At 30.0% G+C, this 22034-nt stretch overlaps 1 protein-coding gene across 2 annotated transcripts in view; it reads right to left on the bottom strand.

Moving 5' to 3' along the window:
- Positions 1-21254, bottom strand: part of LOC129965761 (cell adhesion molecule Dscam2-like) — a 33576-nt gene extending 12322 nt beyond the window's left edge. For both annotated transcript variants that reach the window (XM_056079931.1, XM_056079923.1), the window contains exons 1-9: positions 20849-21254; positions 16075-16359; positions 14648-14767; positions 7217-7387; positions 5966-6113; positions 4977-5125; positions 4019-4150; positions 2869-3030; positions 1399-1469 (exon numbers count right to left, since the gene is read on the bottom strand). In XM_056079931.1, coding sequence (XP_055935906.1) covers positions 1399-1469; positions 2869-3030; positions 4019-4150; positions 4977-5125; positions 5966-6113; positions 7217-7387; positions 14648-14767; positions 16075-16359; positions 20849-20915 — 1305 coding nt within the window. In that variant the 5' untranslated portion in view covers positions 20916-21254. The remainder of the gene's footprint in view (positions 1-1398; positions 1470-2868; positions 3031-4018; positions 4151-4976; positions 5126-5965; positions 6114-7216; positions 7388-14647; positions 14768-16074; positions 16360-20848) is intronic.
- Positions 21255-22034: the final 780 nt, after the last annotated feature.

Here is a 22034-nt window from a genome sequence, read left to right on the forward strand (position 1 = left end):
GGAGATTATTTTGGGTTCTCATTATGGATAGATGGAGGCTACAAATGCTGAGGAAGAAATAATAATATGCATGCTGTATATTACTTATATGTAACAGTTCGTGTAAATATTTAACTTTGTCATCAATTCATGTAAATGATTAACTTTGTCATTAGTCAATATAATTTAGCTTCATTTAAATGTTTAATTTTATTCCTGTAATTCAATTTCAAGTAAATTTTTGACTTGTTTCATGTAACTAGTTCATGTAAATGCTTAATTTTGTTCATATAATTTAATTTCATGTAAATATTTAACTTAATTCATGCAGCTTATTTCATATACATGCTTAATTCATGTAACTCAGTTTGTGTAAATATTTAGCTTTGTCATCAGTTCATGTAACTCAGTTCGTGTAAATATTTAGCTTGCCATCAGTTCATGTAACTTAGTTCACGTAAATGATTAACTTTTTCATCAGTACATTTAATTTAGTTTCATTTAAATGTTTAATTTTGTTCATATAATTCCATTTCACGTAAATGTTTAACTTAATTCATTTAAATGTTTAATTTTGTTCATATAATTCCATTTCACGTAAATGTTTCACTTAATTCCTTTAAATGTTTAATTTTGTTCATAAAATTTAATTTCAACTAAATAACTTAATTCATGTAAATGTTTAACTTTGTCGTCAGTTCATGTAACTTAAATTCATGTAAATGTTTAACTTCTCCTTATATTATCCTTATAGGAACAACACAAATATCTACATCAAATGGCATTATATCTGATTGTATGAGATATTGTTGTGATAAAATAGAATATTTTTTGGTACAAAACGAAGTTATATATATGACATACGGTATTGCTATTTTATTTGCATTACCATTTATGCCAAATATAGACCAATTCTTCTAAAGATATGTAAGTTAAATAATCTAAGTCATAAAAACGTAAGAAAAAATCTACACTAAGCATTCAATTTAAACTCTTTGTTGAAGCTTACATTAATTGAATATACTTTTAAAACAATAAGAACGGGTTAATACTTGTTTAATTAAAACAGACGCATCTTTTAAAACAAACATGAATCCTCTTTCTGAGGCTTACGACGATATTAAAAAGGCATCTTCAATTTAGACAATGCAAAATTTTATTTATTGTGAATTTTACGTGAAATTTTGAATAAGATTTCATCTTTTAAATTACTATTCGGAAATTTTAAGAAAAGTTTAAAAAATTAAATCATTAAAAAAACAGTATATGTTCATAAAGAATTTAATTTTCTCTTGAAATATTCTTGAATTCATTATAAAATAATAAGTAGAAGTTTATTCTTAAAGTTCACCGCTTTATGTTAATATGCATATTATGTGACAAAACAAACCTAGAACATTTATTTCTTATTTTATTTACCTTCCAAGACAGCAAAAATCCTCCCGAATCCTTGCTTTTAACATGGACATTCACTGGGGCAGCCTCCGGTTCTAAAAATGTTTTTAAAATATTATTAGAAATGAATTTTCATCATCAAATTTGAAAAAAAAAACTCATAAAGACATATTTTAATATTAATATATTTATATATTAATATAATTATATTTTAATAATCATAAGGGCATATTTTAATATTAATATAATTTAGTTTAATTTATATAGCATTAATATAATTTACCTTAATTTAAAATAACATTATTACAATGAAATAATAGCATAAGAATTCAAATATCATAATATATTAACTTCAGAAAGTATCTATCATATTTTTGCTTACAAAAATAAAGTTTTATAAAAGATTATATATATTCCGAGTTTTTAAGTCAGTTTTATGAACATACTATTACTCTAAAAAATTCTTTGGGGTTTTTAAATGCATATTTTAGCATAAAATTAACAATATTGTTTTAATCTCACTTAGAAATTGGAGCACTCTGTTCTTACATTAAGAAATATGGTATTATTTTTTAAATGAAAAGATCTTATTAGCTTTGGAAATAGCAGCAAATAATAATTTCGAACACCCAGATAATAAGAATATATAGAAAAATAACATTTTGTCTTTATTTAACGTGTGATGAAAACTATCAAAAAGTGCATGAATTCTGATACAGTTAGTTGTAAGAAGAAGAAGAAGAAAATACGATAATCACACTGACTATTTATCTCAAGCATTAAATTCTTTGCGAATATCGTTCCTTATCTCTCTTATCAATTAAATTAATCGTTATAAAGATTTCAATTATATTAGAAAAGTTTATCAATGAAAACACAAAATGAACCATGATACCAAAATTATCTGAAAAAAATCTTGGAATGAAAATTTAAATGGAATAAAATGAAATAATTCAAATGGGAATAAATAAATAAACATATATTTATCTTTTCTTAATACCGATTTCTTTTCTGTACACTTTTTTCTCTGGTTTTAATAATTTAAAAAATTAATTTGATATAAAATTTAGAAATATATTTTTATCGTTAGAATGGAATTTAAATAAATTTCATTGTTCCATTAAACTATTCCTTCGATATATATTTTTTTTTCAATGTTAAGATATTAAGATTAAAAATTTATTTATTTGGACATTAACTCCGAAGCAGGATTTTTAGTTCTGCTTTTATATTGCGGTGTATGCACTTTTTATTTCAAAAGTGCAGTAAGTAGCAAAATTGGAAAATAAATAAATCTAATGGAATGGTCCGATTCCATTAGATTAATTTATTGATTTATTTTCCAATTTTACAAAATAACGAGACGAAATTTAAATAAATGAATTTATATTAATGCTTTAAAAGTCAGAAAAATTAATATTCTGAGTAAATCAACAGGTCGTCAAAGGCGACTACTTGAGGATAATTAGGAAAAAAATTCAAGCCTGTACCTACCTTCCTCACGGGTGGTGGCATGCACCGTGGAGGAGGCACCGCTGGCTCCTACGTCGTTCACAGCCAGCACGTGAAAACTGTAGGTGACACTAGGCCGCAGGTCCCGGATCACGACAGAATTCTGAGAATCAGGCACCTTGGTTTCCGTAGGTTTCATGTGAGCTAGAAAAAAGACTTGAAACGTCAATTGACGTTGAATAAATTTATGAATATCACTAAATATAAATATGGTTCTGAGGTCAAAAAATAATCGTGTTAATATTAATGTACGAGTCTTTCTAACAGGCAGTTTTGGTGAACGCGTGCCCTATTTTTGAACAAATAAGCCGAAATTAAGGCATTCTCAAACTTTATAATTCGATACATAAATTAAGGGGAATTAATAAACATTATAAGAGTTTTATGAATTAGTTAAAATAAGGCGACATTATTTTTAAACAAAAGTCGTGCACCAAAAAAATCGTAGAGAAAACTTCTGAAATAAATTAACAGTGAATTGCAAATTTTCATATGCACAACACAATTTAACGTGTTCTCTGCCATGGATGACACCTAATATGCCGGCGTCCTGGCATAAGGGTAGCTCGTCCTCCCCGTGGTCTGGGCGTCCTGTGTTCGAGTCCCGTTCGGGCATGGTTTTTCTTCAAATGTTCTGTCTGTGAGAAGTGTGAATGTGCCCACCTGTAAAAAGGAGTTGTGCAAGAGAATGTGATGCTTTAGTAGCTAAGACGTACTCTTGGCCCTAGTTGGCGCTACTAAAACAAGAGACGCTCCTTTGGCTTAAAATCGCTGACTTCGTCGGCGAGCTTCTCCATGGCAAGTGCCATTAGAAACAACACATAATATTTGAATCATCTATCTAATTAGATGACCCCTTGTTTGCTATCTTTTAACTATAGGAAGGAAGGAGGTCATCTAATAAGATAGATGGCTTTGTACAATTACATATAATCTGTAAAGCACAGGTGCGTAATGCGGCAGTCGAAGTGTAACGGAAATTTTATTACTTTCAATAATTTTAATATATGATATATCTGAAAGTAAGAGTATCACCTAAAAATCACAACCTCTCACATAAAAAGCAAGTTTTGAAACAACAAATTACGAAATTATAATTTAATCGCTAATGAACTGTCAAAAATGTACTTACAGTCCTTTCTTTTGTAACGAATGATGTAATGTTTGAGTGGACTGTTTCCATTATAAGGTTGCTTCCATTTCAATCGAACACTTTTGCACCATATTTCAGCGACTTGAAAATTCAAAGGTGTGCTAGGTTGTTCTGGAAAACATATAAAAACATTCAATTTTTAAACAAAAAATTAATATTTACTTCATGCTAAACACTTATTCTTAATTTTGCAAAATAATTTTACTCCACTTACTTTAATATGTAATTCGGCAGTTTACTCTAATGAAGTTACAATATTTAAATACATTTTGGCGAATTGGTAGGAGCGAGGATAGAACCTGGGACTTTGTGGTTCGCAGTCCAGTAACATAACCAGGATACAAAAGCATATGCTCGTGTAGCGTAGTTGTTAACTGGTTTATATACTATTCACCACAGACTCTTCCTCCAGTGAGTCGGAGGTGAGACGAATGATATGACTGTTGAGTGGGGATGTATTTAGCTGTTGTCTAATGGGCCTGTACCCAGTTGAGTAGAGCCAAGCGTTATGGCGAGCATGTGTGGGTGAGGAGTTTCTGATGCTGCGTCACGTGAGTGTGACGACTTTGGGTTGCTGCGTCAAGTGAAACTGGCGACTTTGGTTGCGGGTTGATGGCGCCACAACAGCTGTACGAAGGTTGAAGGTTCATCGTCCGAGGTCACCAATTTAGGGGATTGGTATGAGTGGGGATAGAACCTGGGACCTTGTGGTTCGCAGTCCAGTAACATAACCAGGATACAAAAGCATATGCTCGTGTAGCGTAGTTGTTAACTGGCTTATATGCTATTCACCACAACATCAAAGATTTTTTTTCAAGTTTTAAAATAATATTATATTTGAAAAATAACTAGGAAAATTATATCTTTATAAGTGTCGATAATGATTAACTCAGAAATAGTTCTTTTTTAATAAAGTTTAAGAAAATGTTCAACTCACCAACTATCTTCAATCTGATAGTAGCTTGACTTTGCCCATATGTGTTTCTTGCTGTACAAATGTAAAGACCGGTATCTTCAGCTGCGGTGTTGCGAATAATTACAGATGAACTGGAGTTTTCAATAGTTGAATCTTCCTGAATTTTTATTCTGTACCAAAATAAAACATCTGCCATTAATTTAAAAATATTAGTAGTAATAAACGGAATAAAACTAATGTACTTAATGAAATTTAACTTTACTTGACTTAAGGAAATATTATCATTGCATGAATTGAAAAATATAGTGAAAGTGAAATGTAAGATACCTGTTTTCACGTTAGAAAGAGAAAACAAAATTTTAACCCATCTTTACATGATGATGGAAATTTCCATCACAACATTTAGTGAACAAAAAAATTGTACTCAAATACAGGTGTACTGTAAATTGGTTGTTGCTGGCAATCTTTTTTACGACTATTGCATAATAAAGAACGTAGCTGTCAAAAAAAAAGAAAAAAAAAAAAAAAAAAAAAAAGAACATGTCACAATTATTATAGCGGGTTTGAACTTGTCATTGACGTGTTTGTTGTGGTTGGAAGAAATGTACGATTTTTTGAATATTTTTTATAACTAATCTGAGATTTTTTTGATAATAAAAGCGATAATGAGTGGAGAAATTTAGAAGGAAGGAAAATTTTGTACTGAACTTAACATGTAAATTTGCATGATGATGAGTTTTTCCATCATACTGTTTTTCTGTTATTTTAATTATTTTACATTATATATTTATACTACTATTTTTTTAAATATTTTTCCTTTAATCTAGAACATAAATTATAGCATCCTGATTTATTTCACAAAAAAAGGGAAAAACCATGCAAAAAAAGGTTAAAGATTTTTTTTTTTAAATTTATCATAAAGTTCATTTGATTCGTTTTCATCTGAAAGATATTGCGATTGATTGACGTTTTTGAATAATAATATAGGCTCAACCCTTTAGAGTTCTCACCTGTCTTCGCTGATAAGAGGTAAATTCCTGTTGGCTTTCGCCCAGTTGATTGTCAAAGGTATATCACCGGAGACGTCGCAGCGCAAAGTGATTGAATCGCCTTTCCTTACCGTTCTCTCCGCTTCCGATACTGACACGCTAGGAGGGACTGAAAAATAATAAATCCCATTATAATATATCATCTCTAAAATGGTGATTGAATTTTCTCTGAAAAAAAAATCATTTCTAAATTATACAAGTCTGTATATCGAATAGCTACACTCCTGCGTAATTCTGCAACGCCCCCCTCCCCTTCACATGTAAAAGCAGGGTCTTATTAAGATCTAAAAGTATCACAGGGAAATACATGTTCCCACCACCACCATATTTTCTAGCATTTTAAAGCTTTCAAAACTCGATATCTTTTACTGGTTGTAGTTTAATATCTGTATAATCAACTTTTAAGCAATAAATAAACCACTATAAAAAAAAAACTAAACATTTAATCAACGAGAGTTGGTTTCAATACTTGATGTGTAAAAAAATGAATTTTAATGTTAACTTATTTTTAAACAAACTAATAAAAAACTATAAAGCATTCAAATCCTTCTTGCTTTAAATGTCAAATCATTCTTGCTATAAGCATTCAAATCATAAAAATCATAAAAAACACCTTATTACATAGACATGCAGACGAATTTCATAACACACACACACACACACACACACACACACACACACACACACACACACAGACACACACACACACACACACACACACACACATACACATACACACACACACACACACAAAAACAAAAAAAAACACCCTAAGAAAAATATTTTCAAATTCAAATGTTAAAATTTTGAATACGTTTGAATAAAATTATTAATGCAAAATTGGTATCTTAAAATAGTGAATAAAAGTATTAATAAAAAATTGGTATCTTAAAATAGTGAATAAAATTTCTAATACAAAACTGGTATCTTAAAATAGTGAATAAAATTACTAATACAAAATTGGTATTTTAAAATAGTGAATAAAATTATTAATACAAAATAGATGTCTTAAAAGAATAAATAAAATTATTAATACTAAATTGGTACCGTAAAATAGTGACTAAAATTATTAATACAAAATTGGTATCAAAATAGTGAATAAAATTATAAACACAAAATTTGTCTATTAGAATAAAATTATTTATCCAAAATTCGTGTCACGAAATAATATTAGCATAAAACGGAAATCCCTAAATATTCTCATCATAGTACCTTGAACTTCTATTCGAACAGTTTTCCTGAGTCCTTCCCCAACTCCATTGGCGACTTCACACGAGTAGAATCCTTCGTCTTCCTTTTTGACCGCAGAGGTGGTCAAGCTGCCATCTTCTCCAGTCCTCCATTGAGTGGCTGTTAAAGTCTCCATGTGCTGCAGGTTGAACCCTGTTGCAAATACAAAATGATGTTATTTTTAAGCTGCATACTTTATAATAATGCAGCTGTATGGATGAGGATTTATATCCCTTAGATAAATCAAACTATTAAAAAAACTTCCGGCAGTTGGGAATTCGAGGGCTCTTTTTTCTCCTCAAATTTAGCAATACTTTTATCTTTGGATTTTTCCAAAATTCTTGAAATTTTCCCAATACGTGAAAAACTGAAACTGAGTACCCTCATCCATGAAGCGAATGGGATATAAATGAGAAAACTTTAAAGAACAAATCAAATGAAATCTTCGATTATTGTGCCATAACTGGTAATCTTTTATTTCTTAAATATAGAACCCCTTCAAAGCTTGGTTCACTAAAATTAGTCCTCTTAGTCAAAATAACCCTCAATATTACAAATGAAGACCAACTGAATTTATTTATTAATTTTCATGGGTTATTTAGCTAAAAGGGTTATACTGAAAGTGAAGACGGGAAACTGAAACGCAGATTCCTGCAATAGAACCTCGTGATTGCTTTCAATACTGCTGTATAGGTAATGCATTCTAAAGCCAAATTCACTTACAATATAAAAAAAATTACAAATAAGAGAAAAATGGTAAAGTTTTTTTTTCTTATCATAAACATTTTGATGATATAATTTCAGGTTTTACAACATCATTCGGTTTTCTAAAATTGAAGTACATACAAAAACACTTGATTAATAGTATTCCATTAATATACTGCTAGAAATGACCGCCTCAGAAGAATAATGTATTATTATTTTAAACTGTCATCGCGGTGACAGAAGAAATTGTGCATATGGATATATGAGCAATATATATATATATTGCATATATAATGATATGCGAGATTCTTCCTATTGCTCAATAACAATTTAAAACCCGCGGGAGTGATCTTCCTCAAACTTTCTTTCATTCTCTCCAATACATCTTATCTCCCTCCCCCTGTATAAAATTTTGTACCTTGAGGAAGGCCGCGAATGCCTTGCGTGGCACTGGCGATCAATAATCAATTTAGAACTGAATCTAGCCTTTTTACTGAATCTAGCATGTAAATATATATTTTGGATGCCTTTTTTTCGATAGATTGAATACAAAACTATTGTTATAGCACCAAAATCACATACAGAATTTTATTGATTTAATTACTTGAGTTTACTTATATGACAAAGTACAGACCGACAAATGATCAATGGTTTGATAGTTTTATTCCAAAATGTGATGAGAATATACATTTTAGATGCTAAACCTGAATGTCAAATTTTATCTATTTGCCTTTTTGTGTGTTGTAATTACCGAGTTCACTTGTATTCCGACAGTCAAACTTCATTTGAATGGATTTCGTCCAAAATTTCATAAAACCCTGCACATTTGGAGTTAAGTTCATATACCAAATTTCATCCTTATGGATTTGAATGATTTTGAATTATTGTGTTCACAGACAGGCTTAATGCCAAAAATATGTTTTACAAACGTAAAGATGTCTAAAGCGTGGAAATTAATAGAAATCTTGTATTTCAATTTATTTGAAGATTACACTTCGTATACAAGAAAATAAAAATAAAAAATGAATTAATTTTCCTTTTTTCTTTTAATTCACTCCAGAAAATGGATCTTGCTCTAGGATAAAACTCACTCACTCTTTTAATTCTGTCACTTTCATCTGTATATCGACAAACAGAATCTTACTGTAATAAAATAACAAATAGCCATATATAAAATTTACCAACTTGATATAATAGCGATGAAAGCAGATTTAAAAAAACAACTACAGTTATTTAAGTTAATGAATCTAAAGAAATAGTTACGATATTATTGAAAGACCCTTTTAAGCTTTGTCGTTATTTTTATTTCCAAAATATCAGTTTTTCTCTGCATTTATTTTGAAATTATTCTCTCTTCTTAAGAATGTTTTATCTTTTTTTTAGTTTCGAAAAAAAATAGAGCTAAAATAAAGAATTTCAACAAAAAAAATCCTGGGTAATGCAAGATTTTCAAAAAAAAAAAAAAAAAAAAAAAAAAGATGCATTTATGAAAGATTAGGTCTTTTAAAGATAAAACTTGTTGAAGCTTCAGGCTCGAAAAGCAGTTTAATCCCTTTTAACTAAACAAATATAATTTAACATGGTGTAAGCTCATTTTTGAGAAGAAGCACATAAAATATCGACAGAAACATTTTTGAAAATTTCCTTTTCAAATATAATCCGAATTTTCCAGAGTGGAATTGGTAATTTTGGGGGGAGGGGAGAATTACAAACAATTAATAAAAAAATACTTCTACCCGATTATTAGGTAAATTCGTATTGAAAGATTACCTAATGCAATGTTTCTGAACACAAGACTCCGGGAAAACTGCTTCCTTTGTTCACCAATCATGGTCCCACACTTATTATCAAAAGTGTGTGTGTGTGTATATATATATATATATATATATATATATATATACAAAAGTATTAGAATCAAATTAATAGGAAAAACAAAAAATCAAATAAAAATTAAACCAAAAAAATTATAAAAAATAAAAAAGAATCCGGCCTGAAGACTTTTTCAAGGGTCACCCTCAGGCAGGGATTCAAAGAAAGGGATTTTTTCTGTGAGGAAATACAGACATTGTCTAATAATGATTCCTCGTGACCCGAAAATCCCCTGAAATTATGCTCAAGAGATATACCATTTTAACAGAAAGAAAATATAAAACAACAAATTAGAAGAAATTAACCACAACAAAGTAAAGCGATTTCGAAACTGTTTTTGTTTCGTTTTCATTTTAGTTTCGTTTTCAAACGTTTTCTTACTTAGGATTGGTTACTTATATATATATATATATATATATATATATATATATATATATATATATATATATATATATATATATATATATATATATATATATATATATATATATATATATATATATATATACACATATATATATATATGGTGGGGGTTATATGGTGTGAAGAACGCTCAATCACCAGGCGGCAGTAGAAAATAAAACAACGACGTTTATTTACACGAAGACACACAGGACAGCACAAAGACGACAACTATATACAGCACAGAAGACGATTATCTTCAGCCGAGGCGTGCAGCATACAACAGCATACAAAACTCTACTACAGACAGTAGCACACAGCTTAGTTCAGCACTAGCTTCACTCCGTCGCTGCGCCGCTTATCTCAGGAAGGCCAGTTCCTTATCGTCGGTTCCGACTACTCTTCGACTCCACTGGTTCGCAACTCAATTCAACGTCGGTTCACAACTACGAAGACTCCACTGGTCCACGACCACTCTTTCTGTCGCTTCCGACTACTCAATTCACCACTGGTTCACCACTCCACTCACCACTGCCCGGCAGCTGCGGGTGCTTCCTTTTATAGGTCTCAGGAGGCGGGGCTAGAAGCCTTTCAACCAATCAGGAACGTTCGAGGCGTATCTCCGTTCCTACTGGACGGATCGAGAAAATTCTCGATGTTTAGGGTATAACCTATTTTGGCGCCAAATTTGTCGTCAAGCTCTGGAACCTCCCATGGAACCAACTATGCTGGAAAGCCGCATCGCAGATTCGTAGCAGTAATTTTGTTTGGATTTTAACTGGTTTGGAATATGTTATAAGAAATGTAAAAAATCTCAGATATGTTCGTAAATGGGCCACCAGCTCAAAGGGGGTGGAAATTTTTATTTCCCTGCAACTTTCTTCATACTGAAGATAGAAAAATAAATCTAATCAGCCAAATTAGCACCTCATTAGAAGAACATCTGCTGTATTTAAAGTTTTTCTACAGTGCAATATCTTAAAAGTTAGGAGCTGAAAATTGATTTTTGAAGTCCTAATTTTGATTGTTTTTAACATCAACAATTTATGTTGCCAAATAGTAACTCAGATGTAAAGGAATCTATCTTTGCCTTCCAACTTGCCTAGAGACATTTTTAAAAATTTAAAATCAGTACAGAATATCAATTAATTTAAAAGACACCTTTTAAATTTGTTAAATGTGAAATCTTTAATAAAAGAGTATGAAACAGATTTAGTGCAATGTAGAAACTGCATAATTAACAAGAAAAAATGAACTGGATTTCTATTTGTGATTGGTCTTTAATTACTGACAGATTTATCAAAACAAACTTTCCTTTAATGATCATTTTCCAGCCTATTTTATTCACCTTTTTATTTTCTAAAAACTGTCTTATTTACAGTCGTTTGAATTAGATAATTTTATGATCTTATTCTCATTTTTCTACGGTTCATTGAGTGACTGAAAAGTATATTTCTGTTGTTAGTGTTTGGAACCCATTTGATCATCATTTCGTAACATCTGATAATAATTGAACCAAGAAGTGATAAACGCCTCTCGTGATCACTCACGCTTGGCATAAAGCATCAACAAGGCCTGTATCCTGAAACGGCGCCACACATTTTCAGAACACTCAATTTAATTATCATATCAATGCTCCTATTTATCTTACACCAGATGCGTCCTTAATTGGGTTTTAAAAACAAATACATATTCCTTGTGTTGATCATTACCATTGATTAAAAATCTATTAATTCTTAGTGTAATAAAGAAGGAAATAAAAAGAAATAAGCTTCTTTAGAAAATAAACAAGCCATATAAAGCAATATTAATTTAGCTCGGTAAACAAGTGGTAGAAAAGGCTCTAATATTGAATATAAATTTTCAAATTAGAACAACTTTAGTTTACTTATCGTTGATAATAATTTTAAGTCGACTTATTATAAGTGATCATAATTATAAATACAATCATGGGCTACTTACTTATAATAAATTATAACTTGCATATCAAACATAAAATTGTAATTGCTTATATTATCTGAAGAACACTATATTTAATACTTAAAATATTTTCTCTAAAACTTTTAGTTTTTGCTATGGTAGGTACTACTAGAAATTATTTCAACTTATTAACCATTATTTAATAAAAACATCGCTAATTTGTGTTATTTAAAAAGTTGGAATCATAATATTTTTTGATATAGAGGTAAAAGTATTTGTGAAAAATTCTCTTGAGTTTGGAAGATGCATTTGAATTAGCAATTACTTGTGAGACATAATTTCTAAAATACCAATGGGGTAGTCAACCAACTGACTCTGTGACCCGCCACGAAGGCACACGGATTTAAACCATAAGGCTGAATGACCGGACCGACGCAACAGCAACACTGGTGGAAACTGTGGTTGAGTCCTAAGGGCCATCACCGGCCACAGCACAACCCTCCCCGAAGGAAGTACGTCCCGTCATCGATGGGAGGAGTCAGATCCCCCACCTATTTGTGTACCCTCCAGGGTAGTGAGATCCAACCACCATGCCGGAAGCATCTCATCCTCATTTCGAGGTCCCCCCCCCACAAGGGATATACCAAATGGGTAATAGAATAGGATGGTTTGCGATAAAATTACTGGTATTTCTGTTGCTAAATTCTATTCTGCTTACACATGGCTAGTCAACACAACTGCACTGATTACAAATATTTATAATTTTCTTAGTAAACAACTATAGGAATTGAAGACAAAACTGAACACAAAATGGTGCAAAAAGAAGCTTAAAGTTTTGTTTGCGTGCGTTTTAATTACCCAAGGTAACTTCCTTTCAATAAGAACAACATCCAAGAGATAAACTATTTTATGTCAGACATCATAAAAATGTTCGGAACTATTGATATGATTTAAATAGCATATGAATACCCTACTTGTGACTATTTAAATCTTCTGAAATTACATCTTGTATTTTTTTTATAGGACATGTCTTAATCTCAGCTTTAACGCATCTTTTACTTGCAAAATGAGCGAACAGAAGATAATCATAGAGAATACTTCACTTGCTGATAAAATGAACAATTGTTTGTATATTGCAGTATGGTGTAGAAAAGTCAGGGAGTTATACATGCAAGTACACACTTTATAGCGTAAAGTAACAAAACGTAATCTAAAACAGATTTACATAATAAAATGTTTTTATAAGTAATCAAAGTTTAAACTACTAATTAATTTTTTTTAAAATTAGTGCTAAAAACTTTTCTTAACGTTATTCACAAGAAAATTATAGTTATTTGGTACTGCGTGCGCTTGCGTTGAAAAACCCTATATTTATTGGAAAAGAATAACACTGATTGGATGAAAATGAAACAGAGTCTAGTTATACATTTATGAATCAACTTCCATAAAATTTTAATAATCCAATAGAGGATTTGAGGTTCTCTATTTTAAATTGCACTCACATGTAAATAATTTCTCTAGATAAATTGAACAGATTTCACTGTCTTGGCATCAGACAATAAATAACTTCAGAACAAAGCAGGATTTGAATTTTTCTGAATTGCTTTACGAAACTAATTGCATATTGAAATGCATGTTGTTTTCTAATTGTTTAATTACATCCATTTAAAATCACAAGCTTAATTAGCCATACTAACGTGTTACTCTAAACAGATACTCACAGAAATTACCACTACAACAAGGATGTCAAACACTTAGACCTCGAGAAGAACCTGTGTAGTTCATCAAATAATCGGAAACAAAATAAAGATTTGATACCATTTCAATAATAAAAAAAAACTAGATAAACTCTGTGAAGTATCCAAAACTCAATATATTCGTCATCAAGAAGTATTAAGTGCGATAGTAATAAATACAGAATATGCTTTGAGACTTATTTAAAATTTATCTGGTTTGATAAAATCGCCATTGATAGTTCTCTGTTTCCTTAAATAAATTAGAAAACTGCTATCAGATCCAAACATCTACTTTCTTTTCTTGTGGTCCCCATAAACTTGTTATGGCCTTGTTGTCTTGTTTATTTGGCCTATGCTGATATCTGAGTTTCACATCCTTGCTCTAAAATGTTTATATTGATGTTATATAACGAAATTGAGTACCTTTTTTTGTGGTTGCCTTAGACCTCGTTTATTTGTTCTATGCTGATATCTGAGCTCCCCATCCTTGCTTTAAAATGTTTATATTGATGTTACATAATGGAATTAAGTACCTTTTCTTCCTTTTTTTGAGGTCACCATAAATTTAGACCTTGTTTATTTGGCCCATGCTGATATCTGAGTTTCACATCTTTGCTCCGAAAGGGTTATATTGATGTCATATAATGGAATTGAATACCTTTGCTTTTTTTGAGGTCCCCATAAACTTAAGCCTTGTTTATTTGGTCCATGCTGATATCTGAGTTTTACAGATAATTTCTCTAAAATGTTTATATGGATGTTATATAATAGAATTGTGTACCTTTGCTTCTCCTCCATGTCACCGTTGGTTTTGGTGTCCCAGCAGTCTCGCAATTCAGTGTGACTCTGGCTCCAGACAACACAGACATATCGTAAGGTTGACGCAACCACGTTGGAGGAACTACAGAAAGTACAAAATAAAAAATAGTACAATTTTTGATAATGATTCCTTTTTCTTGTAAATTCAATGTTCCTGTCTTGAACTATAAAAATTCATTTGTAAAAAATAACTTTATTGCAATGATTCTAAATTAAGTTTTTGTCCATATGTTCGTTATATAAAGACCAGATTTCAGCAAATTTTTATTACTCATATGCGCTTTAAGTGTATATCATTACTTTTTGTGGTAGGAATGCATAATCATTTAAGATATTAAAGTTATATAAAATTTAAATTACAAGAAAAATCAATTTAATTTCAAAACAATTTTAAAATAAATTAAGTTTTATACTTCACTCAGCATTTTTATGTACGCTTTTATAACTTGCATAAAAGTATCAGGAGCTTTTTATTTTAAAAAATATATATTAGACCATTTTTCGTTTTAGCAGTAAAATACTCGCTGCAGTCGGATTTGAAACTGGAATCTTTTTAGATTGTTTCCATAAATGAACACAAATGTGGCTCAATTTCACTTAAATGCTTTTTAGGAAGGCAACCAATTCTTATATGCATGAGCTGTATCAGATTTTCTACATCAATTAATAATAGGTATTTAATGTAACTGAAATCAAAAGAAACTATACATTGGTTTTCTCACAGTTGAACTTTTTAGTTCATACGTTTGAACTTACAGCACCAAGATTAGAGCCATCATCATGCATTTGTATTTCTAAGTACATAAGTGGTTTATTAATGTCACCATAAATGAGATAAATAAAGGAAATAATTTGAATGAGAGATGAAGAAAAGGGTTATTGACACTTCCAGCAGAGGTGATAAAACATTGTAGGTTATAGAATAAAAAACGCTGAACGGAGATCAAAGTTAATCTCTGATTCCACTTCACTAAAAATATTCTACCGATAGGGAAAATATATGCTAAAATATGTATTTAACTCTCTGAAAATATTTTAATGAAATGGAATTTATATACCAGAGATATTCTTTGAGGAAAAATTTTCATTTCTCACATTGATTGTGCAAGAATGAGTAAGTTTACATTTAGGATGAATATTTTTCAATGCATGTACCAGCTTTCAGTTTTCATAAACATTCTAATTTTATCGCTTAAAAATAAATATAATCCAGGCATTAACTCAGAATTCTAACTATATAACATTATTTAGATTAAAAATTTGTTTCGGTCCATTATTTTTAAACTTTTATTGCAACGAGAACCACACCATATTCATCTAACATTAACCATCAATGCTTTCTTTCTATATTCTTAATATCTTTCAGGCAGTTTAAAATGTTTAACATACCTAAAACTTTCAGTTTCACTGTTGAACTGTCACTACCACCCTGATTGGAGACGATGCACGTGTAATTTCCAGCATGGTCTTCCCTGAGAGCTGATATAGTAATGGAGGAAGAGAACTCATCAAATCGTCTGACAGACACTTCCATGCTCTCTATAAGAGTCTGTCCATCCCGGACCCAGCTGAAGGTGAGCGGAGGCTCGCCCTCCCTGCATGAACACACCAGTTGAAAACGTTCTCCTCTCTTGAATTCCAAGTCTCGTGGAAGTGGAGCCAATTTCGGTGGAACTGAAAAGAAAAATGAATTCTAAAATATAAAGAGGCATTCAAATGTTTAATATTGAGAGAATTATTATACCAGATAATAATATAAGGATTTCCCAAATGAAAAGTGGACACTTGCGTTTGTATCAGAATAACTGCAGTTATACGTCACCGAACAAGGATATAAAGGACAGTACGTGGTGGGACTACATGTGGAGTTCAGCTGTGAAAACTTTTCTTGGCAGAGGAAATCGATCGAAAGTAAAGTGGTGCTATACCTGGATGTGTCCAGATAGGAACAACTCACGATATTACGGTTTCTGATTCTTCGACTGCCATGGACCATTCTTGATTGATTTCCTACTTCAAACGAACACTATCAATTCAATATAATACTGCAATACTTTGACGAAACTACGGAAAGCAATCAAAAGTAAACAGCCAGGCCATCTCACACAACAAGTGATCCTTATCCATGACAATGCCCACCCACACGTACCCCTTGAAACCCAGACACCTTAAAAAAATTTCCATTGGGAAGTATTGGAACACCCGCCGTACAGTCTGGATTTGTCACCCTGTGATTTCCACATCTTTAGGCCACTTAAGAGAGCATTACAGGGAACACATTTCCATTTGGACGACAAAGTGAAGGAAACTTAGCAGGATTTCCTCCAGAATCAACCACCATCTTTCAACAACAAAGGCATAAACCTGCTACCTAAGCGATGGGACACGTGTTACTATACCCATGACAATTTCTTTTGATTTCCAAAAATGGTATTCTTTTCATTCAACTTGTCCACTTTTCATTTGGGCAACCTTATAATAAATGATAAAAACATAAACACTTTTCAAGATAGAAATTAGGATTCTAAGTGATAGTCATTCTAACCATACTTCTGTAATTCAAGCTGTCTTCAGAACCAGGGCCGGATTAACAGTTAAGTAAAGGTAGGCATTCTCCAAAGGCACCGAAATTTCAATATATTCTCTTGAGTGATACTTTCTGATTACATCAATTTTATTCTTTCATTTAATTTATATGGAACATGCTATTAATTAAATTAAATGCTAAAAATAAGAAATAATTCTTGTTCTAAAACTCCTAATGTTCCTTTACAAATTTTATATCATTTTGTTTAAAAACTTTGTGCAATGTATTTCTTAATATTTTTTAATGCCCGATTCTATAGTTGAATATTAATTAGATTGTGCTTAAAAGTTTCGTTTGCTTGTTTTACTTGAAAGAATAATTCAATTTAATTAATACTAAATTATTTTAAATTTTTTTATATGAGAAATCTTATCTAACTCTCTTGAAAGGACCCCGTAATTGAATAAGCTGCTATATAGTTAGAATTTTTTATACAGGAATACTTACATAAATTATTATGATCTATAAAAAAATCTGGTACAGGAAGTTAAAGAATAAAAAAGGTATCTCCGAAGATGTATTGCTAAGAGTCCTTAGAGAACTTAATCCGATTCTATTCAGAACAGAGTCAGTTTCATTGTTTTAAACAATTGATTTTCAAGAATTTTTTTCTTTTCAATTACTTTGACCAATTCAAGTTATCAAAGGCATATCAGCAAACCTGTACAATTATTAGAGATATTATTTATATAATTTACAAACAAATAAATTTATAAAAAATTCAAATTCTATTGATTATAAAAGATTAGGATATAGTTAATACTTTACAACATATCGGTCTTTCACATGAATCTAAAGTTTTTACTAAATTTATCCAGAATGATTCCTGTCGATATGTCGCTGATATATGGTTAATACACAAGTGCCAGAAAATCTAGTGTGTTTTCGAAACCTTTTTTTCCGATAGACTAAAAATAAATTTGACATAGAGCTAAAATTGTAGTTGCAAAATCGCAGAGCAAATTTCATTCATTTAAGTCATTGCATGTTTAAGTTATGGAACTTATATGCATAAAAAAGTACAGACCAATAGTCGGACTTTTGGTGGATTTCGTTTCAAATTTCGTACGGAATCTAAATTATAGTTCCTAGATCTGTATACCAGATTTTATGTATCCAGTTCTTTATATGTGTGTAGTTATATCATTCACTTATCAGATGCCGGCGTCCTGGCATAGGGGTAGCGCGTCTTCTAAAGGTTTTGGGAAGAAAAAGGAATGTCGGCGATAGGAATAATATAAAGTACATTATGGTTGTGTTCATTAAATTTTGGCCTTATTAGCATAATTTAATTAAAACAATTTGACATTATTAATTTTTTTTTCAATTTTAAGAAAAAAAGGCAATGTTTTTTACCGTACCTGTGTATGCTATTGCAGAAGTATGCAAAGACCCTTAAAATTAATAATTGAAAAGCATATGTCTTAGTGTGTGTAATGTTGAACAACAGTCCTATCAACTGATACTGATTCTCTGTCTATCGCTATATGCTTTGTATTAGTTCGAAAAAAACGGATGTTGACAAATGGAATAATGTAGGCTTGAAAGCTTCAATAAGATATCGAATTACGAATTAGTATTGATTAATACTTTTTTATTTAGGTCATTAATTTATAGCAATTAAATAAAAATAATGAGGTTTTCCGGAAGTATTAGAAGAAAGATGCAACAAATATTTGGACTCGAACCAGCGGGAGAGATCTTCCCGTGACTTTCTTCCATACTTTACAATAATATATCTTATTGCACTTCTCCCACATAAGCCGAGAAGGAATATTGGAAATGAATTGAAAACACCTTCATTTTCTAGTGTATACAAAAAAAAAAGAAAAAAAAAAAGGAAAGAACTTGACGCCTTTCTGAAACTGATAAACATGGATAAAAGTAATTTCAATATATAAATTATAACGAGAGTTTGTTTACTTGGAAGAAGAAAGAAAACTTCAACTATTTATTCTTATAGGTTCTTATCTTCACACGTGGTTTATCAATGCTTTAAATCAATTTTAAAAAATTCCTTTTTAAACTGAATATAATTATTAATACCTAAGATTTATAAATGGACAGATATTATTCTGTTTATTCAAAATGAATTTTTCACATGTGATAGATTGTATTTATAATATTTTCCTTGAAAATTATTTCTAAATTTTCATATTTTTTACAGATTAAGTACAAATACAGATTCAGTATTTTTATAAATATATATTTAATATTTCTTCTGATTATATATTTTATTAAATAATATTATCTAAATATCTTTTTTGATATCCCTTTGTTAGGTAATAGAAATATTAAACATCTTGCAGGTTTTTTTCTTAAATTTTAGATGTCTCTCTTCCTCGAAAAAAAAATATAACAATTACTTTCTTTCACCAAAGGATGAATTTCAAAATAATATTATTTTTCGAGGACTTCTTTTTTCAATTATTCATAGTTTCATATTTATCCATTTTCAATAATTTTTTCAGAAATGTCAGAACTTGAATCGTTAATTTTCCAAGATAGCATTTTCTAGTTGAAATATTGAATGAAGTAACTATTTTATTTCCCCATAAACTGAACACATATTTATAGTAATACCGATTTAAATTCAGATGAATAAATTATATTGATTTTAATAATGATTATAAAGATTTACATTTCATCTTAATGTATAATTACAAAAGTTTAAAATTATTAAAAAAAGTATGGAAAACATCTTAATGTATTATTACAAAAATTTATAATTATTAAAAAAATATCGAAAACATTTTTTTATAAATATTTCCTTCTTTACTGTATATTGTTAAGAATGTTGAAGTTTTTTAAAGCATTTTCTTCAGAAAACTCAAATTGATTTTGTGAACAGCTATTCAATATCATTCAAAGCTTTGCAATTATTTAATTATTCATCAAATCAAAATTTACAATGTTTTTCATGATTTGTGTCTAACTTTTATAAAATTGATTACTTAATTTAAATAAGAATTTTGCATTCTCACATTTCAAAAAAGAAAATTCTTAGAGTTACTGATAAATTGAAATTATTGAATTAAAATGTATAAATCGTAAGATACATTAAAAAAAAACCTTTATTTTAGTTGAAATATTCCCATTAAATACTTTGGCACAAATTATTTTTTGAAAATTAGATTTGAATTCTGAAATATTTCTCAAAGTTTTATTTGTAGACATGAGAGTTTGATCTATTAACTCATTTTGATTCCTAAAAATTAAACCCTTATTCAAAATTTTTTATTTAATTTCATTTAAAATATTTAAAAAATTCTTCACATCTATAATTTATCGGAACACCAACAGCAATATAATTTTAAATTTTCAACATATATTTCATTTTTTCTTCAAAACTAAAATTGCAATGACAGCCCTTCATTTAAAATGCGTAGTTAGAAACGTAATGAGCAAAATTCATAATATATAACACATGAAACAAAGTAAGTCATTAATATAAAAATATCAAAAGATCAGACCTGATCAATATTTCTATAGAGCTCTTAATACTTGAAAAAAAATTCTTATCGAGAACATGTAAACAATGCATTCCTAAGCCTATTCTACAGGCATTCCACTTACCTTGTGCATAAACAACATTTATAAAGCCGAGTATTATCCATAAGTAATGCTTTCGACCGTCACACATGATCTACAGTAAAATGATTCTAAAATCTATTATGAATACAAAAGAAACGCGAGAGAATCCCATTTCGAGTTCCGCAGACATCTAGACTTCGATTTTGTAACTTTTTCAACCGGCTGCCATGGCTTTCGGATCAATAACGACAAAAGATGCCATGACTCTTCTCATCCAAAGCGCCTTTACAGCAGTTTTTCCCACAGCACAAGACGATCCGAGGTTTGTTTTGTTGCCAAACACCTAAGATTAAAGAAGATATTCCATCGGACATTTAGAACTCGTGCTCATTTATTTATTTTATGAGGATGTTGATGTACGACTGTTGTTCCTGTGAGGAAAAGTTCAAGTTCCTTGTTTAGCCACTGGGGGTCGCTGGGAACATATGATCGCTGGACGCTGTCTGCGAAGTCCAGACTGAAGGAGAATCCTGGGAATGACGAGAATCTGGTGAAGAAAGAGAGAAGGACACGCAGCAGAGGAGAAAAAAGGAAAGGAAGAAAATGTTTGAGAAAATTTCTTGAAGAATATATTTAAATAAAGTTGGTGCTGTTTTTCTAAGCTTAACGGTCATTATTATTTTATTTTTCACATCAAAAAAAATTCTTCTGTTTATAGTAAAACTGAATTTATTCTGTACATGAGTCGTTGGTTGAAAATCTTATGTCAAAATGTGATACAATTCTATCATGAAAATACAATCGAAATATCAAAATTGACTATACTTCTGAAATATATAGATATATATATTTAAAAAAAGAAATCGTTATGATACTAAGTATTTAAAAAGATGAAATGAAAGAAATTAAAAAATTTTTATCCTTAAAAAAATTTAAACAACACTTTTGTTATTTTAAAAAGATAGATTAAATTTAAAAGTCTGTGAGCATGCTTGAGAAACACATATTTTTAACAAAAACTAAAAAAAAAAAAAGTTTTATCAGAACTTTTGGTTGAATGTATAAAAGAGTACAAGAAATGAAGTACATCAAGTCTGTTTTTTTAATAATCCAACAAAATAAAATAAGATAGATGCAAGCATATTTTTAATGATTTATTAAAATGGTTTAAAATTTTTTATTAAAATTGTTTTATTTACTGTTGGAAAATATAGTAGAATTGGCACGG

The sequence above is a fragment of the Argiope bruennichi genome, chromosome 1 (genome assembly GCF_947563725.1).
Source record: "Argiope bruennichi chromosome 1, qqArgBrue1.1, whole genome shotgun sequence".
Lineage (NCBI taxonomy): Eukaryota > Metazoa > Arthropoda > Arachnida > Araneae > Araneidae > Argiope > Argiope bruennichi.